Below are 26082 nucleotides of genomic sequence, written 5' to 3'. Positions count from 1 at the left end.
TGGGTATTTGGGGGTTGGCGACCTCCGATTACTTGGACCTATTGTTTTATGCCATATTTGTAATCCACTGCCAAATACTTTTCATTTGAGTCCCATATTGACATGAACTTCCAATATATCTGCTTGGTGGACCGCAGGGTACTTGGACCCAAATGTTAATACCATATTCGTTTTCTGGTCTCCAAAACCTTTTATTTTATACCCTTATTGTGCCCATCGGACTAACTTTCGTATATGGGTGGCGTTTTTGAGGTAAGGGGGAGGGTCCGCCTCCATCCGATATCTAAAAATGATATAGCCTATGTTTCCTTCCAGCCAAACGTACACATTCTATGAAAATTTTAATAAAATCGGTTTAGCCTTACCATCGGTTTTCGAGGGTTAGCGTGACCCCCATACTTCGATCTGATTTTGCATGCCAGATTCGAAATATACTCCCGAATACCTTTGATTTAGCCCCCATATTGAAATGAACGTCCAATATGTCTGTTTGGGGGAGTTTTGGTTTGGGGTTGGGGCGGTCCGATGGGTACTCAGACTCAAATTTCAATACCATATTCGTATTCTTCTCTCCAATACCTTTCATTTGATACCTATACTGTCCCGGTCGGTCCTCTTTTGATTTTGTGTTGTGTTTTTCCCTAGGTCTATCCCCCTTCCGATATCGAAAAAAATATATAGCCTATGTTTCCTTCCAGACCAACCTACACAATATGCGAAAATTTCGAGAAAATCGTTTCTACCGTTTTTGAGTCTATACGGAACAAACAAACCGAGTCCCATATATCCGTGATTGGCTAATGTGACCATTTTGGTCGTTTTTGGTGGGGGTGGATGATCCCCTTTACTTCGACATGAATTTGTATGCCAGATTCGTTATCTACTCCCTCATACTTTTCATTTGATACTCACATTGTCCTAATTGGTCCACTTTTGATTTTGGGTGGTGTTTTTGAGGTAACGGTGGAGGGTCCGCCCCTTCTGTTATCAACAAATTATAAATCCTATTCCTACTTCCTGACCATATTCGTAATCTACTCCCGAATATCTTTCATTTGAGTCCCATATTGATCGTCAAATAAACCTCTTTTAAGGGGTTTTGGGGCTGGAGCGGTCCCCCAGGTACTTGGACCCAACTTTTATTATAAAACTCTACTCTTGAATACCTTTCATTTGAATCCCATATTGTCCCGATGGGTCCACTTTAAATTTTTTGGTAGTACTTTTGGGGTAAGGGGGAGGGTCCGCCCCCTCCAGATATCAAAATATTATATAACCTATGTTTCCTTCCAGACCAACCTACACAATCTGTGAAAATTTCAAGGTAAACGGTTAAGCTGTTTTTGAGTCTATGCGGAACAAACAAACACAAATTGAATTTTATGTATAAGATACCACTTCTGTGGTACAATTTCATTGAAATTGGTGCAGATTTAGATATAGCTCCCAATTTCCACTTATAGGGTAGGTGTAGGGTATTATATAGTCGGCACCGCCCGACTTTTGTCTTTCCTTACTGGTTTTTTATACATTTGAGATTCCTAAATCTGGATTTTAGCACTGAAAAGTTTCTGTCAACTAAACTTGGTCATAGATGTTTCATTCAGGCCAAGCAATCGTGTCACCTTCTTTGGAAGTTTTGCTGACTAATTCTCATTGTTGTGTTGCATTTCAGTATCTCGATTTCTTTACTTCATTGTTTCTTTGTTCATCTTATTGCTAAAGATGAAAGATACGATATGAGCGATAATAAGTCATAAAATTACTTTGTCTACAATGTTGCCACAGCATGTTTGCGCAATTATAAGCTTTGCGTATTTGCCATTCGATTGTCCTCATCACTTAACTTCAGATTGGTGTGCTGCATTCCTGGCCCCCTTTTTAGTAAATGATAGCCCGAGTACATAAAAACATGTATGTATGTTTGTATTCGTACTTAAAACAAGGAAGAGCACCAAAAGAAATATGGCCTTCCATTGTGCGGCGATTGTATGGACAAAAGATATTATGACCAACTTCGTCATATTTCTTCCATATACTATCTTATATGCGTATATATGCTAGAGTTGGCAAATTATCGATAATCGCAACATTCGATATTTCTAAAATAAGCTTATAAGCTAAAATAAGCTTGAATGTGTAACAAGCTTAGCTGACTTCATTGGTAAAAGTAAGGATGTGTCAAAAGACAGTTGGATGGAGCCCTCCAAGGGCTTACGTGGTCAAAATTGGTACACTGATTTATGCGGAAACTATATATTAGGTTGACGAACGATTAGAGCTTATACAAGCTTTGAATGTTGTAAGTCTTAGCTCGTATAAGAAGTGCCGCCTTCAGGTGATCAAAACTTTAAGTCGAAAGATGCACTTATGCCACCGCCATAGGATAGTGGGTATATTCATTTAGTCATTCCATTTGCAACACATCGAACTACTTATTTCCGACCCTACAAAGTATATATATTTCGGATCGTCGTAAAATTCTAAATCGATTTAGGTTAAGTTTAAGTGGCAGTCTGCCATCAAACTCACAAAGACGTTTTCGTCCATTGTGATACCACAGGTACAGAAGAAGGAAGATGCCTTCTAGTTCCTACCGTTGAACCATCCAGATCGTTTTAAAAAGCCCAATAACTTGCGATGGTTCACATCCGCTAAATCAGACAGGTTCTCAAAGAAATGAGAACCTAAAGTGGAACTCCTTCTAACTGCTAATGCGGGACACATACACAGAAGGTGTTCTACAGTCTCTTCTTCCTCGATGTCCCTGCAGCTTCTGCAAAAGTCGTTGCTGGCAATCTTCAGTCTGTCAGCATGCTTTCCGATTAGACAGTAACCTGTCATGACGGACACAATGACTGAGACATCTGTTCTAACCAACGACAGCAAAGCAAGAACAACATTAGAGGTCAAAAAAGAAAACGGTTTGCAAAATTTTAGTCAAATCGGATGAAAATTGCTCCCTCTAGAGGCTCAAAAAGTCAATGCCTGAGATCGGTTTATATACAGATATGGCCCGATATAGACGGCGTTCAAGAATATATATGTAATCCGAGTTCAATATTGGTTGATGTTTCAAACATTAGAACAAAATTAACATGTATATCACTTGCCTTATGAAGGTGTGAAAAATAAATAATCAATTTAAATGTAAAGGAGCGGGAGCGGAGCGGAAAATGAGTACCCGCTCTGGATCCCTGCTTATAAGGCGTGTGTTCAGCTCGTCTAAGAAATCTAGGTGGAATAATACATACACGATGATTGAAACCTCAGAATACTATATCCTGTGCAGTGGAAATGAGACCAGGTAATATGTTCTAACTGTAACCATCGCTTACCAGATACTCTCGAGCTACAGTTTAAGAGATTAAAATATGAAGATAATGAGATAATTGCCCCTTTATCAATTCGTCTTTAGACCAGATAAATCCACTAAAGGCCAGATATTCCAACTACTTAACGGTTGATCATAGGCCACATGCCAAAGTGTGTAACCTTTGCAAAATTCAAAGGTTTTGCAGGATGACGTTTATTGATACACATTCCTCAGTAAGACCAAAAAAAGAACCTCTCCGAACCATACCACAATACTAATCGAGGTTTTTAAACATCGGCTGCTTACGTATCGTGTGATCTCTTTAATATCCTGCTGGAGAAGATTGCTGGAGATGCAGATGTGAACAGATATAGAAAACTACTCACAAGGGACCACATGCTGCTCGCTTATGCCCAAGACATCGCTACTATGGGTCGGAGACCAGAAGCATTAAATGCCTATTTCGAAATGTCGAAAAAAGCCTATTAAAGAGTAAGTGAAGATAAAAAATATGAAATCAACGCTCCCTGTTCAGATTTCAGGATTTGGAAGTATCCAGTTATTTCCCCTTGTGTTAAGGAGTTGCAAGCGTTTTAAGTTATTCAAGAAAAATTTAGATTTTTGAATAGATTTTCATATTAATGCCACCCAACTTTATCTTCTTCTTATATATAAAAATCAATATGTGTTTGTTTGTGTGTTCTTTATAGAACTCAGAACTTTTCAGAAATGGTGCATAATGATCCCATGGTGAAAATAGGGTACTACATTTTTTGATATCTGAATGGGGGCGAACCCTCCCCCTTACCATAATTTTCAGAAACGCCAGATCTCGAAGATGGGTGGTGTGATTTAAGCGAAATTTTGAGGGTGCCCCCAGATTAGAAAACGAATCTGATTTCCAACTGTCGGACCAAGTGTTTGGGAGACTACCCCAACCCCCAAAACACCACAAAATCGAACGTATTTACCGACCATGACAATATGGGACTCAAATGAAAGATATTTGCGAGTAAAATACGAATCTGACATCCAAAATGGGACCAAGAGTTTGGGGGACCACCCCAAACCCCAAAACACCCCAAACAATTGTCGGACGAATTAACGACCATAGCAATATGGGGCTCAAATGAAATGTCTTTGGAAGTAAAGAACGAAATCTGATATCAATATTCGGGAAAAGTGTCTATGGGGCCATAGACCACCCAAATAGAATTTGCTGACCATTCCAATATAAGTCTTAAAAAAGAGATTTTTTTTTTTTAGAATAGAACACGAATCTGATATATATTTTTACAGCCAAGTCACTGAGTGCCCGCCCCATTCCCCAAAATACACCCCAAACCGGTCATGTTTGCCGACTATGGAAAAGTGGGGCTCAAATGAAAGGTATTTGGGAGTAGGCCATGAATCTGATATCAATATTGGCGACCAACTGCCTGGGGGACGTCCCACTACCATAACAACCCTCAAATAGGACGTATTTGTTCACCAAGACAATTTGGGTCTTCAAGACAGTGGAGCTTGATATTCATAGTTTTTGGTGCTCATACCCCAAACCGGACTTATTTGTTGCCTTTTGCAATAAGTGGTTAAAATGAATGGTAGTTGAGATTAGAAAACTAGTTTGATATCCAATTTTGAGGCCAATGGCCATATGGAGTTCAAACAAATGATTTATAGATATATGAGAATAGAGCACGTTGCTGATTTATTTTCAGGGCTTAGTGTTTGGGGGACCACCCCTCTCCCCAAAATACCCCTAAATCGGGCATAATTACTGACCACATCAATGTGGGGCTTAAATGAAAGGTATGGGGGGTAGAGCAGGAATTGATACCCAATTTCGAGTCCAATTTTCTGGGGTCTACCCCTTTCCCAAAATAACTCACAAACAGCCATTTTTTACTGACCATCGCAATGTGGGGATTAAATAAAGGTATTTGTGATTAGAATACGAATTTGATATCCAAATGTAGGGCCATGAATTTGGGGTATCACCCCTTCCTCAAAACACCCCCCAAAGGTTTAACATTTTTCGACCATGCCAATATGTGGAGTTTGAGATTAGAAAACGAATATGATAACCAATATCAGGGCCAAGTATCGGGGGAACCACCTCACCCCCGAAAATGCCCCTAAATCAGACATCATGAGAATATCGGTCTGAAATCAAGTATTTTAAGAATGGAGTACACCTTACATCCATCCTTAAATTCGTAGACAAATAAAGATCATATGGGATTCAGATAAAGGCATTTATATTGTTAAACTGTTAGTGAAGCGATATACTATTTTCGTAGCATGGTATTTCACTAAAAGCTCTTTAATTGTCGAAAATAAATATTCAAAGGAAAATTATGCTCCATATAAAATAAATGAAGGCGCAGCGAAGCGGGCCTGTTTCAGGTAGTATTATATAAACAAGAATATTTTTTTTTACTCTCCACCACATTAAGATAGTATTTAAGATTTTATTTGAAACAACTTATATTTTAATCTTAGAGAGTCGTATCATGGATCTGGCGTTGTCCATCCATCCCTCAGACAAAAGCTCGATATCTTCGAAACGAACACAGCTATTCACAATTTTGATAATTTGTTGGCATTACAGATTGGTCGAATTGGGCATTATTTGGATTAAGTAATCACATAAACAGATTTCCGGATTTGATTTCTTAAGCTCATGGAGGACACAAAAATTACCCACTTTGCATTAATGCATTGCCTGATATAGCTCCCATATAAACCGGTCTTACGAATTCAATTCTTCATCTCACCTCATCAATTTGCATGGGATTTTCCCATATAACTTTCAACATTCGTGTCAAGAATGGTCCGATAAGTCCTTATAAACTATCCTTACTTCTTGAAAACCTACAGAGCACAATTCTTATCCGAATGGGATAAAACTGTCTATATGGACTTCTGTTTTTACAAAATTCATATCAAATAAGGTCTAAATGAGTTTAAAAAAGAGGTATATAAAACCCCAGGTGATTCATAATGGAGAGTACAAAGGATTCGCTTCAGCCAAACTTGATACTTTTATTGCCTAGTTTTCATCTAAACTAGCATATTTTTCGGAATGATGAAGGTACCTTAATTGGAATGTGTTGTAAAAAAATTCTTTACAATTGAATGACAACAACATCCTGTAAATAGAAAATTACATCTTCTGTTTTGCTTCATGAACTCAATATTTGGTTACCACATCCTTCTCAATGTGTTATATTTTCTCACCCTTGTAATGTAGAGTTACATCAGGTTTTATTGCGTCTTTTCGTAGTTGAGAAGCGCATAAAACTATAACTGGCTTTCTCTGCTTCTACTTTTTTATTTTGAACCCTTAAAATATCCTACTAGATAGTAACTGACCAAGGGTTGCATCAAAAACTCTTAAGAACTTAGCACATGCCCTATGGAATGGTGGTGGAAGGATCAAGTATCACTTTTGTGGTAATGTATACAGAACAAGGTGATCCTTGCGAAACAAAATTTTACTATCTAAATGAAATTGTAATCCTGTAAAGGAAATCATTTAATACGAAGAAAGAGAGGAATAAGTAGGTTGGTGGTGGAAGAAAGTCCAGTATTAGGGTCATGACATTGGAGGAAGAAAATTCCAAGTTAGGGTTTTGTAAATATGTCACCCCAAAAGATTTTGACCGTCTCAGGACAAACATCATTTATTGGGTACCTACATTTTGCTATAAATTCAAGATATATCAGCGATGGGAGTTGCAGTGCAAATATGTCCACAAACATTCCATTAAGAAACAGGGGCAAACTCCCCACACATCAATGAGTGCTGTCCGTTTCAAGTTTAAGCTCAATGATAGGGGGCCTCTTTTAATAGCCAAGTCCGAACGGCGTGCCGCAGTGCGACACCTCTTTGTGGAGAAGTTTTTACATGGCTGCCATACCAAATGGTACAGTACTTCCTATATTTCGCCAGCATAAGGAGAGGATAACAACCGCTGACAAGTTTTCTGATATTCTCGCCAGAATTCGAACCCAGGCGTTTAGCGTCATAGGCGGACATGCTAAACTCTGCGCTACGGTGGCCTCCGATGGCCGATGGGAGTTTGGTAACCCAAAAACTAAACATATATATAAATTTAGGGTCAAGAACCTATACTGGTAGAAGTAGGACAGTAGTTTGCAATATCGGATGATATTCAAGCGATAAGGAGATTAGTATTTAAACAATAATAGTTGGGAATAAAACCATGCCAAGGCTTTGTCCAACGATAGATATATATGTTGGGCAAAGCCTTGGCTTGATTCCACTATATATGGGTTGAGTCTCTCTTTCTGTACAGTGGACCCATGCGTTCTTCGGGCGTCCCCTATCTCACTGTCATTGCGGGTTCCAGTCTAGGACATTTTTCGCAATATCATCGCGTAATCGGCGTAGGAAATGACCCAACCAAGTCCATTTTCTATTCCGGATTTCTACATCGACAGGGTAAGTGTTTGGTCTTATTTGCATTTCTTCATTTCAAATACGATTTGACCAGAAAATTCGTAAGTATTTGTCGTAGGCTGCGATTTATGAAAATTTGGACTTTACGGGTAATCGTTTGTGTCAAGCTCCAAGTTGTTCAACCATATAATAAAATAGATTTTACAGTACTGATGAAGATCCTGACTTTTGTATTATGTGAGATGTCTCCTCTCCTCTGCATCTCCAAACTTTGTTTAATTTTAGAAAGGAGTTTATTGCCTTGTTGATACGTATGTCTGCCTTCGACCTTACGTTCTTTGTTCGTTTACTGCGAAGATAGAAGAAATTGTCAACGTCTTCAATGATATGGTCGTTTATAGTGAGCGATGTTAGATTTGATGTTCCTATCATCATCAATTTGGCCTTTGCTATGTTTTTTTTCAGGTCTACTTTGGCAGCATATTCATTCAGTCGTTCCAGTTTCGCCTTTATGTGCAATTCTCAATAGGCATATATCATCCGCGTAGTCGATGTCTGCGTCGTTAATATCCCAGCGTATGCCATAGGTTGCCTTAGTATTAGTTACTTCTAATACGGAGTCTAATAAAAGTAAAAATAGCGTCGGTGAAAGGATGCAACCCTGCTTCACTCCTTTGTTGATCCCGAAAGGTCGAATCTCTTCTCCATTGGAACGGACTGAAACTTCAGCATTCCTTTACAGCTCCCTAATTAGTGTCACGACTTTTTTGCCCTTATTCAACAGCGTGCTCCACATTGAACTTCGCGAAACTGTATCAAAAGCATGTTGAAGTCGATGAATAAAAGGTATTGGTTTGTATTAAGTTCTGCAGACTGTTCAATGATTATGCGCAGGGAGTCAATGTGGTCGGAATAAGAACGACCTGGCCAAAAACCTGTCTGTTCCTTCCTCAAAATGCTGTCAAGTGCAGGCGAAAAACGCTGCGGAAGAAGACTTGCCACCACTTTATTTATTGCTTTTAGCAAAGTTATCCCCCTGTAGTTCTTACACTGGGTGATGTCACCCTTCTTGGGGACCATGGTCAAGGTCACCTTTTTCCATTCCGTGGGGACTGCGTTTGTATCCCAGGCCTCCCTGATTATTAGGGTGATCGCTTGAGCTATGGGGTATGCCCAGGGCCGGCTGATTGGCCATTGTTGAGTGAGATCAGAACGCTATCAATTTCTTCGCAGTGGGTGGGGCCGTAGATATATCCCTGCGTAGTTTTCAGCGCACAGGGGGATTAAGAAGGTAGAAACCGCGAAACCGGCTGAAGAAACCGCGCCATCCCATTCGCGCGCTGTTTCGGGATCTTTAAGGTTTAATAGGTTAAACTTTGTGCTTTTTGTTTGAGTCTTTTTGACGAAGGCTGAGCGTAAACGTAGAGTGTCCACTAAGAGTATGTGGTCACTATCGATGTCGGCTCCTCGCCTAGTTTTCACATCCATTAGCGAACCGAGAAAGAGTTTGCTGATAAGTACATGGTCGATTTGATTGCGGGTGTTTCCATTTGGTGATTCTTAAGAATATTTGTGTATATTTTTATGGGGGAATTTTGTGCTTCGGGTTTCTTGCGCAGAATTTAACCAATCTATCGCCATTTTCATTCGTGGTATCGCCAATTCCTTGCATTCCCATGACTGATTGTAGATTATTGTTGTTATTGCCCACCTGACATATTGCCCATGTAGACATTAAACTTGTTATGAGAGATTTCCCATAACAAGTTTAATGTCTCCAATTGGTAGAGAGCGTTTCACTGAGTCGAGTTGGGAATAGAATTGGTCCTTTGTTTCGTCGTCATCGGGTTCGGTTGGCGCTTAGCATTATAAAATGAATTTTTTGCGGAATTTTGAATTTAATATCGCCGTCATGATGCGTTCATATATAACACTAGCCGAACCGGGCCCGCTTCGCTGCGCCTTCTTTAACTCTCTAATATCTTTTTAGAGCGGGGACACTTGGCTCTGAATGTGGATATCGAATACATGCTATTGTAGCCACCGTAGCGCAGAGCTTAGCATGTCCGCCTATGACGCTGAACGCCTGGGTTCGAATCCTGGCTAGACCAGCAGAAAATTTTTCAGCGGTGGTTTTCCACTCTTATTGCTGGCAACATTTTTGAGGTATTATGCCATGCAAAACTTCTCTCCAAAGAAGTGTCGCACTGCGGCACGCCGTTCGGACTCGGCTATAAAAAGGAGGCCCCTTATCATTGAGGTTACACTTGAATCGAACTGCACTCATTGATATGTGAGAAGTTTGCCCCTGTTCCTTAGTAGGATGTTCATGGGCAAAATTTGCATTTGTATTTGCTATTGTAGCCTATGACGCTGAACGCGTTTGAATTCTGGCGAGAATATCGGACAAAGCGGTGGTTATCCCCTCTTAATGCTGGCGACAGTTGCGAGGTACAATGCCATGCATGGTTATTTAAAACATTTTCCCCAAAGAGATGTCGCAATGCGGGACGCCGTTTGGACTCGACTATAAAAAAAACCTTATCATTGAGTTTAAACTTGAATCGGAAAGCACTCATTGATGTGTGAGAAGTTTGCCCCTGCTCGGTTCCTGGTGTTTTTAAAAATTAGGGTAATGAGAAGTGCTTTTTTGGGGAGGGATGACACCTCAGACATTTCGACCCAAATATAGATATCAAATTCGTGCTGCACTACCAAATCCCTTTAATTTGAGCCTCATATTGCAAAGGTCGGTAAATGTGTACCGTTTGGACGGTGTTTTAGGGCTGGCATTTTGCACTGAAAATAGCTAACAAATTTTTATTCCCAAATACCGTTGCTTAGAGCTTCATATTGCCATAGTCGGAAATGATATTCAGTTTAGGGGGTGCTTTAGGGCGTACCTTTCATTTGAGTCCCATATTGCCATAATGGGTCAATTAACCCATTTGACGTATCTTTAGAAGGAAAAGCGCCCCCTAGCCTTGAACGCAAATGTCATGTTCGTAATCTACTCCCAAATACCTTTCAATTGAGTCCCATAAAGCCATGGTCGGCTAATATGCCCATTTGTGGTTGGGCGACCTCCCATTACTTGGACCTAATTTTATGCCATATTTGTAATCTACAAACTAATACTTTTCATTTGAGTCCCATATTGACATAAACGAATATATCTGTTTAGAGGAGTTTTGGGGTTGGAGGGGCCCGCTGGGTAGTTGGACCCACATTTTAATACCATATTCGTTTTCTGGTCTCCAATCCGATATTTATAAATTATATAGCATATGTTACCTTCCAGACAAACGTACACAATATCTGAACATTTTAAGAAAATCGGTTCAGCCAAGTCTCATATAGTCATAATGGATCTAATAGCGTTTTTGAGAGGTGGCGTGACCTCCTTTAGTTCGATCTGATTTTGTATGCCAGATTCGCAATTTACTCCCGAATACTTTTCATTTCAGTCCCATATTGACATGAACGCCCAATATGTCTGTTTGGGGTTAAGGAGGCCCGTTGGGTATTTAAACTCAAAATTTTAATTCCATATTCGTGTTCTACTCTCCAATACCTTTCATTTAATACCTATATTGTCCCGATCGGTTTTCTTTTGATTTTGGATGGTGTTTTTGGCATAAGGGGGAGAATCCGTTCCCCTTCCGATATCGGAAAATTATATAGCCTATTCCTACTTCCTGACCATATTCGTAATCTACTCCCGAATATCTTTCATTTCAGTTCCGTATTGTCATGATTGTCAAATAAACCTATTTTTAAGGAGTTTTGGGGCTAGGGCGGCCCCCAAGGTACTTGGACCAAACTTTTATTATGAAATTAGTACTCTACTCTATATATATTCCCGTTGGGTACTAAGACTCACAATTTTAATTCCATATTCGTGTTCTACTCTCCAATACCTTTTATTTGATACCTATATTGTCCCGATTGGTTCTCTTTTGATTTTGGGTGGTGTTTTTGGCAGGGGGAGAGTCCGTCTACCTTCCAATTATATAGCCTAATCCTACATCCTGACCATATTCGTAATCTACTCCCGAATACCTTTCATTTGAATCCCATATTGTCCCGATCGGTCCACTTTTATTTTTGGGTAGTACTTTTGGGGAAAGGGGGAGGGTCCGCCCCCCTTCCGATATCAACAAACTATATAGCCTATGTTTCATTCCATACCAACCTAGAATCTGTGAAAACTTCAGGGGTAATCGGTTCAGTTGTTTTTGGGTCTATACGGAACAAACAAACTAACACAAATTCAATTTTATATATAAGTTTGTATGATAGAAGAGCTTGCTTTGCTTTCGGCTACAGTAAAAGACCGACCCCATTTATTCGGAGGATTTCATTGCCTGAAAAAATAAAGTAGTAGCCACCTTAAAGATCCATAGTTCCGGATTTGCGCAATCGTACTTCACTTAAGCCGAGGTTGTCTAGTTTCTAGTTTGACATCTCGTTCTTGACTTGGTAAAGTTTCGATGCCTCTGAGAGAGTTCTGACGTTTTATGGTCCATTCATAAACCGTGTTCTAAATCCGTAGGTGGGCATCGTAGGTGGTTGTCAGTTCCATTATTTCTTGTTGTTGTTTCTGTAATCGTAATTTTTCTAGATAGGTGGCGGATTGGGCTATCGCCATTAACATCAATACCAGTTCGGTAATAAGGCTAGTACCAAACGGTACTAATAATTTTATATTTCATCCATGTCATGCGGTATTTTAGTGCAATATAAAATCGCAAGCGCACACGATCTCGGTAACACCTCAGTTTTAATTAATCAAAATTTCAAAGAGATATCTCTAACCGTTCTCACATGGCATATGTTTTACTAGTTTTTGTCGATTTTCTCCCAACGTGAGACGCCCCAACCCGTCTTTTTATCGTTCTACAGGTGAATGGCACATTTAAGCTCTCTACCCTAGACGGATGTTTAAGATTGCTACCCAGGTGAATCAAGACCAAGTCTGTGTAAAATGAACATAGTACCAGCCATATGGTAAAAAATCCCTAATATCGCATACAAAAGTATTTAACTAAAGGAAATTTTTGTAACAAAATTGAAAATGAGGCGTATTTAAATTTAGTTAAACTAATCGTTAAAGTTGGGACAAATATTTTTTGAGTGAATCACGTTCCACTCCAACATCAAATTTTCATTCAAAATTTAGAAGATTTGAAATGAATTCTTAATATTTTGTTCTTAATGGGATAAAACATTAAAACACATTAGAAATTCAGGGAGTCAATTCCAGACATATGTGATGGGAAAATGGAAGAGTATGAACCGCTACTCACCTGTGCCTGTTGGTGTGAGAGAAATTAGCATTCAATCAACTATCGTTATTGGCATAAAAGATTTGTTTTGTTTTTGTTGTCATTATGTTTTGTGTTTAATAAATTAGAACTTTTATAAAGATCAGCATGGGATTTTCGCTTGTTGTTGTTGCAGTTGCAGCTGTTGTATCTGTCTATAAGATATGGTCTTGCGGTAATCCATATAACATTCTGATTCTGATAAATTAAATTTGGTATAAGTTTTTTACACGAGAAACTCTTCTGTTCGTTGTAGTTGGCAATGCTTGTAGAAATGTGGAATCACAACATCAGGCAGTTCATATTAATTCAGAAGGTAAGTTTATACAAAATAGAATAAAACAAGTAAACAGGCGTTAAGTTCGGCCGGGTCGAACTTTGGACACCCACCACCTCGGGTATACATGTAAACCAACTTTCGTCAAAATCCGGACTATAAATGCGCCTTTTATGTGGCCAAGACTTTAAATCGAGATATCGGTCTATATGACAGCTATGTCCAAATCTGCACCGCTTTGGGCCAAGTTGCAGAAAAATGTCAAGAGCCTAAAACCACTCACTGTCCCCAATTTCGATGAGATCGGATTATAAATGCGCCTTTTATGGCCCCAAAACCTTATATCGAGAGATCGGCGTATATGACAGCTATATCCCAATCTGGACTGATCTGTCCCAAATTTTGGCGACATCGGAAAATCAATGCGCCTTTTATTGGACCAAAACCTTAAATCTAAAGATCGGTCTAAATGGCAGCTATATCCAAATCTGGACCAATCTGCGCCAAATTGAAGAAGGATGTCGAAGGTCCTAATACAATTCACTGTTCCAAATTTCGGCGACATCGGACAATAAATGCGCCTTTTATGGGCTCAAAACTTAGAATCGAGAGATCGGTCTATATGGCAGCTATATCCAAATCTGGACCGATCTGTGCCATATTGCAGAAGTATGTCGAGGACCTTAACTTAACTCACTGTCCCAAATTTCGACGACATCGGACGATAAATGCACTTTTTATGGGCCCAAAGCCTTACATTAAAAGATCGGTTTATATGGCAGCTACATCCAAATCTGAACCGATCTGGGCAAAATTAAAGAAGGATGTCGAGGTGCTTAACTTAACTGACTTTCCCAAATTTTGGCAAAATTGGACAATAAATGCGCCTTTTATGGGCGCAAGACATTAAATCGAGAGATCGGTCTATATGGCAGCTATATCCAAATCTGGACCGATCTGGGCCAAATAAAAGAAGGATGTCGATGGGCCTGACACAACTCTCTGTCCCAAATTTCAGCAAAATCTGATAATAAATGTGGCATTTATGGGCCTAAGACTCTAAATCGGAGGATCGGTCTATATGGCAGCTATATCCAAATCTGAACCGATCTGGGCCAAATCGAAGAAGGATGTCCCAAATTTCAGCAAAATCGGATAATAAATGTGGCTTTTATGGGCCTAAGACCCTAAATCGTCCAATCGGTCTATATGGGGGCTACATGAAAATATAGTCAGATATAGCCCACCTGCTTATGTGGCATTTATGGGCCTAAGACCCTAAATCGGAGAATCGGTCTATATGGCACCCATATCCAAATCTGTACCGATCTGGGCCAAATCGAAGAAGGATGTCGATGGGCCTGGCACAACTCACTGTCCCAAATTTCAGCAAAATCGTATAATAAATGTGGCTTTTATGGGCCTAAGAACCTAAATCGGCCAATCGGTCTATATGGGGGCTATATGAAGATATAGTCAGATATAGCCCATCTTCGAACTTAACCTGCTTATGGACAAAAAAAGAATCTATGCAAAATTTCAGCTCAATATCCCTATTTTTAAAGACTGTAGCGTGATTTCCACAGACAGAAGGACGGACATGGTTAGATCGTTTTAGTTTTTTACGCTGATAAAGAATATATATACCTTATAGGGTCGGAAATGGATATTTCAATGTGTTGCAAACGGAATTACAAAAATAATATACCCCCATCCTTCGGTGGTGGGTGTAAAAAGAAAAGCTTAAATAGGGCGCAGCCGACTGTTTGATCGAGTGAATCTATCTGTATCTTTATAAGGAAACTGGAAACAAATAGATGTAGCTCCATACCAGGTTATGGACCTATTCGATTCATATTTGGTTTGGATATTGGTGAACCATAGTAAAAGCCAATGTGCCAAATTTCAGGGCAGCCCTTTAGGGGCTCAAGAAATAAAATCGGGAAATTGGTTTATATGGCAGCTATATCAGGTTATCGACCGATTCTGGCCATTTTTGGCAGGTTAAAGGTCTCAGGAAAAGTAATTTTTCAAAATTTCAGCAGCTAAATTAGACAAGAACTGCACCCTCTAGGTGCCCAAGAAGTGTAATCACCTACATTAGATTAAGGACCGATTTGGGTCATAACTAAAATATTCATTGGAAAAGAAGTCATCACGCATGTTTCCATCCAAATCGGGTAAGAATTACGTCCTCTAGAGTCTAGATGAGTAAAATTGCGAGGTCGGTTTATATGGGAGCTATATACGGAATTTACTTAGAAAAACCGTTGAAGGCCATAATGAGAAGCAATCAAGAAGTTTATTCGGAAGATCGGTTTCAATGGGAGCTATATAAGGTTATGGACCGATTCGGACCACACTCGGTACATCATATGGAGGTCATAGAAAAAGTCATCGTGCAAAGCTTCACTAACATTGGATAAGAATTGTGCTCTCTAGAGGCTGAAGAAGCTGAGCGTGAGTGAAAATTCACTCACGTGCACATCTCTACTTTGCATAAATACTTCCCTTTAATGTAGGTCAATTGGGCTTGTAAATAGGCTAAATCGGACCATGATCAGATATACTCGTATGTAGTTCTCCATATAACCCGTTCCAAGTTGGTCTTGACATGACATAGCTTCCGTTATAGCCTGATCTCCCGATTTGATTTCTTGGCTCTCCAGAAGGCGAAATGCAAATGAAATTTTACATGGTGACTTTCGCTATGGTCACCATCATCTGTGCTGAATATGATTTAAGTCGATCCAAAACCTGATATAGCTCTCCTTATAGCCCGATCTCTCGATTTGACTTCTTAACCCTCAAAAAATCCTAGAAATCGAAATTCCTATGCGATTTGAATGACATTATATAACCTCATATAGCTCCCATTAAAAACTGATCTCCCGATTTGACTTATGGAGATGGGTCTTATATGAGTTCAAGACCGTAAATCGGAACATATGACAGCTATACCCAAATATCCTCCTATGTGGGAGATATTCCGGGAGGATGTGTAGGGTAATATTGGGTTGCCCAAAAAGTAATTGCGGATTTTTCATATAGTCGGCGTTGATAAATTTTTTCACAGCTTGTGACTCTGTAATTGCATTCTTTCTTCTGTCAGTTATCAGCTGTTACTTTTAGCTTGCTTTAGAAAAAAAGTGTAATAAAAGTATATTTGATTAAAGTTCATTCTAAGTTTTATTAAAAATGCATTTACTTTCTTTTAAAAAATCCGCAATTACTTTTTGGGCTACCCAATAATATGGCCAGTTATGGGAGAAAGACCTTTAACTGGGAGATCGGTCTATTTGGGGGATATACTCAAAATTGTTCTATTTTAACCATATTCGCCAAGAACTTCAAAAAGCAAAATACAGCTCACTGTGTCAAATATCAGGGAAATCGGGCAATAAATGGGACTTGTATTGGCTTAAGGCCTTAAAACTGGGATCTTTATATATAAGCGCTATTTAAAGATATACTCCGATCTAGGCCACAGCCAGCACGAATATTGGGTTAAATTGCGCAACGACACCAACTCACTGTGCCAAATTTCAGCGAAATCGGTTTACAAATGCTGCTTTTATGGGTCTAAGACCTTAATTCGGGAGATCGGTGTATATGGGGCTATATTTAGATATAGACCTATTTGGACCCTTTTTGGCACTGATGTCGGGGATATTAGCTCACTTCATTGTGCCAAATTTCAGCGAAGTCGGGTAATAAATGCAGCTTTGATGAGCCTAAAATTTTAACTCAGAACATTGGTATATGTGGCTGCTATATCCAAATATAGTCCGATCTGGAATATGACGCTGCACGTCTGGGTTCCAAACCTGGCGAGAATATAGGAAAAAATTTTAGAGATGGTTATCTTCTGCGAATGCTGGCGAAGTTTTCGAGGTATATGACATGTAAAAATTTGTCCCAAAACAGATATCGCATTGCGGAATTCCGCTTGGATTTAGTCATTGTATTGAACGGGTCTCATTGATATGGGAGAAGTTTGCCCCTGTTTCTTAATGGAATGTACATGGGCAAATTTAAATTTGCAATACAATTCGCTATGCCTAACATCCTAAATTGGGAGATCGGTATATATAGGAGCTATATAAAGATATAGTCCGATATCACCAGTTGTCAGTGACCATACTTGACACGGCTGTTGGAAGTTATAGACTAACTTTAAATGTCACCCAAATCTGGTGGTAATAGCGACTTATGGTGGCTCATATCATATCTGAAGATAGGTGTATATGCCAATTTAGACCATACTTTGCACAGTTGTTAGAAGGCAAAACAGAAGACCTCACGCTAATTTGCCTATGAGCATTCCATTAAGGAACAGGACAAACTACTCACATGTCAATGAGTGCTGTCCGATTCAAGTTTTTAAGTTCAATGATAAGGGGCCTCCTTTTAAAGCGGAGTCAGAACGACGTGCCGCGGTGCGACACCTCTTTGGGGAGAAGTTTTTACATGGCATAGTATCTCATAAATGTCGCCTGCATTAGGAGGGAATTAGGTTAGGTTAGATTTAAGTGGCAGTCTGCCACCGGACTCACTTAGACGTTTTCGTCCATTGTGATACCACAAGAACAGAAGAAGGAAGATGCCTTCTAGTTCCTCCCGTTGAACCATCCAGATCGCTTTAAAAAGCCGAATAACTTGCGAATGTTCACATCAGCTAAATCAGACAGGTTCTTAAAGAAATGAGAACCTAAAGTGGAACTCCTTCTAATTGCTAGTGTGGTACACACACACAGAAGGTGTTCTATAGTCTCTTCTTCCTCAATGTCCCTACAGCTTCTGCAAAAGTCGTTACTGGAAACCTTCAGTCTGTCAGCATGTTTTCCGATTAGACAGTGACCTGTCATGACCTCTTCAATTCTAGATGAGGCCACATAATTTTGGAATGATCACAGCCCCCTTTTGGTGAACATCTATCATTCGTTGCCCTTCGGGCCTGGTCCTGAAAACTTAGCTTACATGTCGCTAAGGGGCATATCCACAGATTCCAGTGTCCCTGAAGTGTGTAAGGTAGTTCCTAGTTTTGCAAGCTCGTCTGCTTTAGAATTCCCTGGTATATCTCTGTGGCCCGGCACCCAGAACAGGTGAATTTTGAACTGTTCAGCCATCTCGTTGAGAGATCTGCGGCAGTCGAGGGCGGTTTTTGTGTTCAGATATACGTTCTACAGGGATTTAATGGGTGTCTGGCTGCTGAGAAGATATTTTTAGCCATTCCACCACTTCCTTAATTGCAAGGATCTCTGCTTTCTAGATCTTTGGTGTACACCCCAAAGCCCACCTGGTCGTTTAGCTTGGAACCATCCTTATAGAAGTCTATGTAACTTCTGCTACTAGGGATATTGTAGGTCCAATCGGTTCTATCAGGAATAGTGATACAGTATTTTTTATCAAAAAGCGGCTCAGGTAGGGTAAGGATAACACAGTGTCCGTAGCCGCCACATGACCAATGAGAAAGCTCCCTTAACCTCACGGCAGTGGTCGCTGCAATTTGTCTAGCCACAATGTCCAGAGCCATAAGATGTAGCATTAAATTCAGTGCATCAGACAGTGTCGTCCTCAGTGCGGCTGTGATGCACAAACAAGCCATCCTTTGGATCCGGTTAAGTATTGAGCAGTAGGTGGATTTTTGAAGCGCTGTCCACTAAACCACAACACCATATAGCATGATAGGTCTGACAACTGCAGTATATATCCAATGTATGACACGCAGTCTAAATCCCCAACTTTTGCCAATGGCTCTCTTGCAGGTGTATAAGGCAAGAGTGGCCTTTCCTGCCCTTTCAAAAATGTTGGGTTTGAAGTTGAAATTCTTGTCCAGCAAAAGATCCAGGTATTTAGCACTTTCTGTAAATGGAACATTCTCTCCTGCCAATGAGACAGGTTCCACTGTATGCAACTTGTATCTCCTGCTGAAGAGAACTACTTCCGTCTTGCAAGGATTTATACCCAGACCACTATCGGTAGCCCACTTTGCTGTTGCACGTAGAGTTTCCTGAAGTATATCTCTTAGAGTGCTGGGAAACTTTCCCCTAACCGCAATTGCCACGTCATTAGCATACGCGACCACTTTTACGCCTTTTTCTTCCAGACATAATAATATATTGTTAATGGCTATATTCCAAAGTAAAGGAAACATGACACCTCCTTGAGGAGTTCATCTGCGGACCCATCTTTTTAGATCCACATATCCCAAGCCTGCCGTAATGCATCTCTTAGTAAGTAAGTTATCAATAAACTTCCTTACGGTAGAGTTGATGCCTAGAAACTCCAACTCCTTCATGATTGACATCGGTTTTACATTATTGAAAGCACCTTCAATGTAAAGAAATGCTACCATTGTATATTCCTTGACAGCGAGAGAATCCTCTATGTAGCCGACTGGGTCGTGAAGAGCTGTTTTAGTGGATTTGCCTTTACTATATGCATGCTGCTGCCGCGACAGGCAATTTCCAGGGATCTTTGCCCTAAGATTTGTTTCTATCAACCTCTCAAGAGTCTTTAGCATAAAGGATGACAGACTAATAGGACCAAAATCGTTCGCCTTCGTGTGGTAGGGTTTTCCTGCTTTCGGAATGAAAATGACTTTCGTGTCCCTCCATCCCACATGTATATATAACATTCTGATACAAGCAGAGTATATCTCCCTAAATCAGGGAGATATATACAGCTTGTAATTCAACCGATGATACATCATCAGGGCCTGGCGACTTAAAGGAGTCGAAACTTCTTATCGCCCAAAGGATTTTCGGCTCAGACACAATTTCCATAATGGCCTCCGACGAATGCATATCAGTGACCACCTCTTCTGGCGCCACGTTGTCCGTTGGAGAAGTTCCCGGGAAATGTGTATCAACGAGTAGTTCTAGTGTCTCATCACTAGACATTGTCCATACATTCTCTGACTTCTGGATATACCCCACCGTAATAGGTCTCAAGGACAGAATCTTCCTTAGCCTAGAGGCCTCAGATGTATCCTCCACGGAGCTGCAGAATTCTACCCAGGATTTGTTCTAACCCTAAGAGGGAATTACAACCGCTGAAAATGTGTTCGGATGTTTTCGCCAGGATTCAAACACATCCCTTAAGTGCCATAGGCGGACCTCAGTGTTACAGTGACCTTTTTTCTTCACTTACATTTGTATGAAAGCGTTTATAAAAAATTTTTCAAACTTTTTTTCAGCTTCAAGCAGCATGCCCATAGCTTCTACTAGTGTTGCTGCCAGACGAGAAGAACTATATACTCGTACCTACTACCGTGTGTTGCCACCATATGCTAACTGCCCACCGGCAAATGTTAATAGAAGCCAAACTCTAAGTAATCGTTCAAACGAAATTCGCCATTCTTCTCTTCCCCCTCATTCCATTACAATTGTATCTAATCGAGTAGTTGGTGCTGTTATCGGCCAATCTAACAATCGAATACAAACTCAAAAGAAAAGCACAAACAAAATTGGTCGTTCTACACATCCTCCATCTTTTGCAGCCTCAACTACAGGCCAACATAATACAAATGTTCGAGTATCTATAGCTAATAGCAGTCAATCTAATAATCGTTCAAAGAATGTTAGAACTTCGGCGAAGACCAATGTTAATGGCAGCCAATCTCTGAATAATTCAAACGAATTTCATCAATCTTCTCTTCATCGTCTTCCTCCTCGATCTAATACAAATGCAATTGTCCAATTAAGAGATGGTACTAATATCAGCCAATGTAACAATCGAATCCAAACTCAAAGGACAAGCTCAAACGAAGTTCGTCGTCCTACAAATCCACTATCTATTGCACCCTCAACTATAGGTCGTCATAATACAAATGTTCGAGTATCTGTAGCTAATACCAGTCAATCTAGTAATCGTTCGAAGAATGTAAGAACCTCGACAAGGGCAAATACCACTGTAAAAGATTCAAACCAACGTATCAAAGAAATTGTTATATTGGGCGATGATGACAACGATAATGGGGACTACATAGCCATAACTTATCCACCACCACTTGTTGATTTATGCACTCCAGAATAGAGTCGGAGCTTACGTCGAATGCATTAAGATGCCGAAAGAAGGAATAATGTCACACTAAAACATTAAAATTTTCAAAAAATACACTTTTTTTTTTTTTAATTTGAGTCTTTTTACATATACAATTTTTAACTAGGAATATTGGCTGAAACTTTTTTGAACTTTAAAGACAATCTTTCTTATATATAATATATAACAAGTAAAAGCGTGCTAAGTTCGGCCGGGCCGAATCTTATATACCCTCCACCATGGATCGCATTTGTCGAGTTGTTTTCCCGGCATCTCTTCTTAGGCTAAAAAGGATATAAGAAAAGAGTTGCTCTGCTATTAAAACGATATCAAGATATGGTCCGGTTCGGGCCACAATTAAATTATAAGTTGGAGACCTGTGTAAAATGTCAGCCAATTCGAATAAGAATTGCGCCCTTTGTGGGCTCAAGAAGTAAAATAGAGAGATCGATTTATATGGGAGCTGTATCGGCCTATAGACCCATTCAGACCATAATAAACACGTATGTTAATGGTCATGAGAGAATCCGTCGTACAAAATTTCAGCCAAATCGGATAATAATTGCGACCTCTAGAGGCTCAAGAAGTCAAGATCCCAGATCGGTCTATATGGCAGCTATATCAGGTTATGAACCGACTTGTACTTTTTTTTACATAGTTGTTGAAAGTAACAATAAAAAACGTCTTGCGAAATTTCAGCCAAATCGGATAGAAATTGCGCCCTCTAGAAGCTCAAGAAGTCAAGTCCCCAGATCTGTTTATATGACAGCTATATCAGGTTATGAACCGATTTGAACCATATTTGGCACAGTTGTTGGATATCATAACAAAATACCACGTGCCAAAATTCATTCAAATCGGATAGGAATTGCGCCCTCTAGAGGCTCAAGAAGTCAAGACCCAAGATCGGTTTATATGACAGCTATATAAGGTTATGGACCGATTTGAACCATACTTGGCACAGTTGTTGGATATCGTAACAAAACACATCGTGCAAAATTTCATTTCAATCGGATAAGAATTGCGCACTCTAGAGGATCAAGAAGTCAAGACCCCAGATCGGTTTATATGGCAGCTATATCAGGTTATGGACCGATTTGAACCATACTTGGCACAGTTATTGGATATCATAACGAAACACGTCGTGCAAAATTTCATTCGAATCGGATAAGAATTGCGCACTCTAGAGGCTCAAGAAATCAAGACCCCAGATCGGTTTATATGGCAGCTATATCAGGTTATGGACCGATTTGAACCATACTTGGCACAGTTGTTGGATATCATAACGAAACACGTCGTGCAAAATTTCATTCCAATCGGATAAGAATTGCGCACTCTAGAGGCTCAAGAAGTCAAGACCCAAGATCGGTTTATATGGCAGCTACATCAAAACATGGACCGATATGGCCCATTTACAATACCAACCGACCTACACTAACAAGAAGTATTTATGCAAAATTTCAAGCGGCTAGCTTTACTCCTTCGGAAGTTAGCGTGCTTTCGACAGACAGACGGACGGACGGACGGGCGGACATGGCCAGATCGACATAAAATTTCACGACGATCAAGAATATATATACTTTATGGGGTCTCAGACGAATATTTCGAGTAGTTACAATCAGAATGACGAAATTAGTATACCCCCCATCTTATGGTGGAGGGTATAAAAATCAATTTGTTTGTTTGTTTGTTCCCTATAAACACAAAAACGGCTGAACCGATTTTCTTGATCATTTTCTTGCATAATGATCCCATGGTTAAAAAAGGGTACCACATTTTTTGATTTCTGAAGGGGGAGCGGACCCTCCCCCTTACCCTAATTTTCAGAAACGCCAGATCTCGGATATGGTGGTGCGATTTAAACGAAATTTTGTGTGATCTCCTATAGTAACCTAAAAACCAAATTTTGGTATTCAAATTCCAGATGGGGTACCTATGGGGGACGCCCCCCATATTTTATATCCAATTTTCGAACCAATCCCCAAAACACCAATAAATCGGACATATTTACCGACCATGGAAATATGGGACTCAAATGAACCATATTTGCGAGTAGAATACGAATTTGAGATCCAAATCTGGGGCCAAGTTTCTGGAGTCCACCCTTTCCCCAAAGCACCCCCCAAACAGGACTTATTTACTGACCATGAGAATATGGGGCTCAAATAAAAGGTATTTGAGTGTAGAATACGAATTCGATATCCAAATGTGGGACCAAGTGTTTGGGGGGCCGCCCGTCTCTAAAATCACCCTCTAAAGGGGACAAATTTACGATCATAGCAATATGGGGCTCATATGAAAGGTCTTTGGGAGTAAAGCACGAATCTCATATCAATATTCGAGAAAAGTGTCCATGGCGTCACCTCTCACCCCCATAACACCATCCAAAAAGTACGTATTTGAGGACCATTGCAATATGCGGAGGAAGAGGTGTTTTAGAGTGGAACACGAATCTGATATATATTTTCAGGGCCAAGTCACTGAGTGGCCGCCACATCCCCCATAACAACTTCCAAATAAGACATATTTGCCCATTATGACAATTTGGGCCTTAAGAGAGTGGAGTCCGGTATTGATAGTTTTTTGGGCCCATACCCCAAACCGCACATATTTGCTGACTTTTGCAATAAGAAAACAAATTTGATACCCAATTTTAAGGCCAATGGCAATATGCGGACCAAATAAAGGATATTTTAGAGTAGAGCTCGATATTGATAAATTTTCATGCCTAAGTGTTTGGGGTATCATCCGCTCCCCAAAACACCCCTTAATCGTAAATATTTACCAACCATGTCAAATGAAAGGTTTTAGGGAGTAGAGCACGATATTGATACACACTTTCGGGACCAATTTGCGGTGGGTCTACCCCTTCCCCAAAATACCCCACAAACAGCAATTCCTAACTGGCCATTGAAATATGGAGCTCAAGTAAAGGTATTTGGGAGTAGAATACGAATATGATATCCAAATGTGGGACCATGTATTTGGGGCGCCGCCCCTTCCCCAAAACGTCCCCAAAGAGTGAGTACAAATTTACCGACCACGAAAAAATGTGTCAGAAACGAAAAGTATTTGAGATTAGAAAATGAATTTGATAACAAATTTTGAGGCCAAGTGTTTGGGGGCCGCTTCCTTAAAAAAATGGCAATATTGGGTTTAAACAAATAGAATTTGAAAGAAGAGCACTATGTTTATATTTTTTTCAAGGCCATGGCAATATGGGGCTCAAATGAGAGGTATTTTGGGAATAGAGCACGAAATTCATACCCTCTTTCGGGAGTCCACACTGGGGGTCCACACCACCCACTAAACCCACCAATCACCACCCTAGGGGCCTTCCCACTCCCAAAACCCCCATGTAAATATCGGACTCAAACAATGTATTTTAAGAGTGGAGTCCATCTAACATCCAAACTTAAATGACCCTAAGCCCTACGAGCGAATTCGTAGTACAATAAAGATAATATGGGATTCAGATGAAGGCATTTATATTGTTAAGCTATTAGTCAGGCGATATACATATACTATTTTTCGTAGCATGGTATTTCACTAAAAGCTCTTTAATTGTCGAAAATATATTTGCAAAGTAGTTTTGTTTCATATAAAGTAAAAGAAGGCGCAGCGGAGCGGGCCCTGTCCAGCTATTTCTTTATAAATCATAGAGGCATTACTTTATTCTCCATCTAGTAGATTAACCAATCTGATATGCTTATAACATGTACAAGTATTACAAAATTAAGTTACCATTACAAAGCGTGCTACGAGTATATGTATATAGCACTAAGTTGTTTTCCTAATGCAGACATTACGTGGACAAACACCTGCAGTCAATTTTTCATTGGGCCACAAATAGCCATCCATTCAACTGTTACTGCAACCCACAAAATTTCCTTTAAAAGCCAAATGTCAATGCCAATGTCAAAGTGGAAAACGGCAACCGGATGCAAATGGATAGAACGTGTTTGGCCCCTTTTTTCCTATCGATTCGAATTCACAAAAGCAAAAATCTTTCGAGGTAAATGACTGACACTTGAACTTTAAACAGCCATGCCCCAACTCAATGCCAAATAGAGCATTATATAATTGATTTATTTGTAGTGCTCGAGAAGGTTTAATCAAGGAAAGTTGGGTTTCAGAGAAATTTTTAGTAAAATTTGTCCTTTAGCAAAAAAAAAAAATTCACAAAATTTCAAATTTTTTCTTTAGCAATATCACTAAAATTTTTTCTTAAAAGAAAATTTCTCTAAATCAATTTAAAATTCTTTGGAAATTTGAATGTAGAGCAAAATTTACTAAATTTTGTCTTACAAGATTTTTTTTAATTCTGTTGAGAATGTTTTCTCTAGAGAAAAGTTTTAAATAAAATTCTGAAGTAGAGAAAATTTGAAAGAAATTTCACTTGAATTTTGTCTTTTCAGGTGATTTCAATAAATGTTTGTCTTAAGAGAAAATGTTACTGAAATTTGGTCTTTAGAGAAAATTTCAATGAAATTTTGTCTTTTGAAAAAATTTTACTGAAACTTTGTCTTTTGAAAAGACTTAACCGAAATTTTGTCTATAGAGAAAATTTCACTTAAATTTTGTCTGTTCACTGAAAATTTGTCCTTAGAGGAATTTTATTTTTTCATTGAAATTTTATATTTAGAGAAAATTTCACAGAAATTTCGTGATTAGAGAAAATTTTAGT

At 39.5% G+C, this 26082-nt stretch overlaps 1 protein-coding gene across 2 annotated transcripts in view; it reads left to right on the top strand.

The window, feature by feature from the left end:
* LOC106080667 (uncharacterized) overlaps nucleotides 1-21488 on the top strand; it is a 29810-nt gene extending 8322 nt beyond the window's left edge. Inside the window, exons 1-3 of one of the 2 annotated variants that reach the window (XM_013242118.2) lie at nucleotides 13119-13247; nucleotides 13329-13388; nucleotides 20551-21488. In XM_013242118.2, coding sequence (XP_013097572.2) covers nucleotides 13181-13247; nucleotides 13329-13388; nucleotides 20551-21389 — 966 coding nt within the window. In that variant the 5' untranslated portion in view covers nucleotides 13119-13180 and the 3' untranslated portion in view covers nucleotides 21390-21488. Of the gene's footprint in view, nucleotides 1-13118; nucleotides 13248-13328; nucleotides 13389-20550 lie in introns of those variants that run through there. The other variant, XM_013242119.2, reaches the window with a different exon arrangement.
* The last annotated feature ends 4594 nt before the right edge of the window (nucleotides 21489-26082 follow it).

This window comes from Stomoxys calcitrans, chromosome 2, assembly GCF_963082655.1.
Source record: "Stomoxys calcitrans chromosome 2, idStoCalc2.1, whole genome shotgun sequence".
In the NCBI taxonomy this organism is placed as follows: domain Eukaryota; kingdom Metazoa; phylum Arthropoda; class Insecta; order Diptera; family Muscidae; genus Stomoxys; species Stomoxys calcitrans.
Note: the sequence above shows the minus strand (reverse complement) of the source record. Positions and strands in the feature narration are given on the sequence as shown.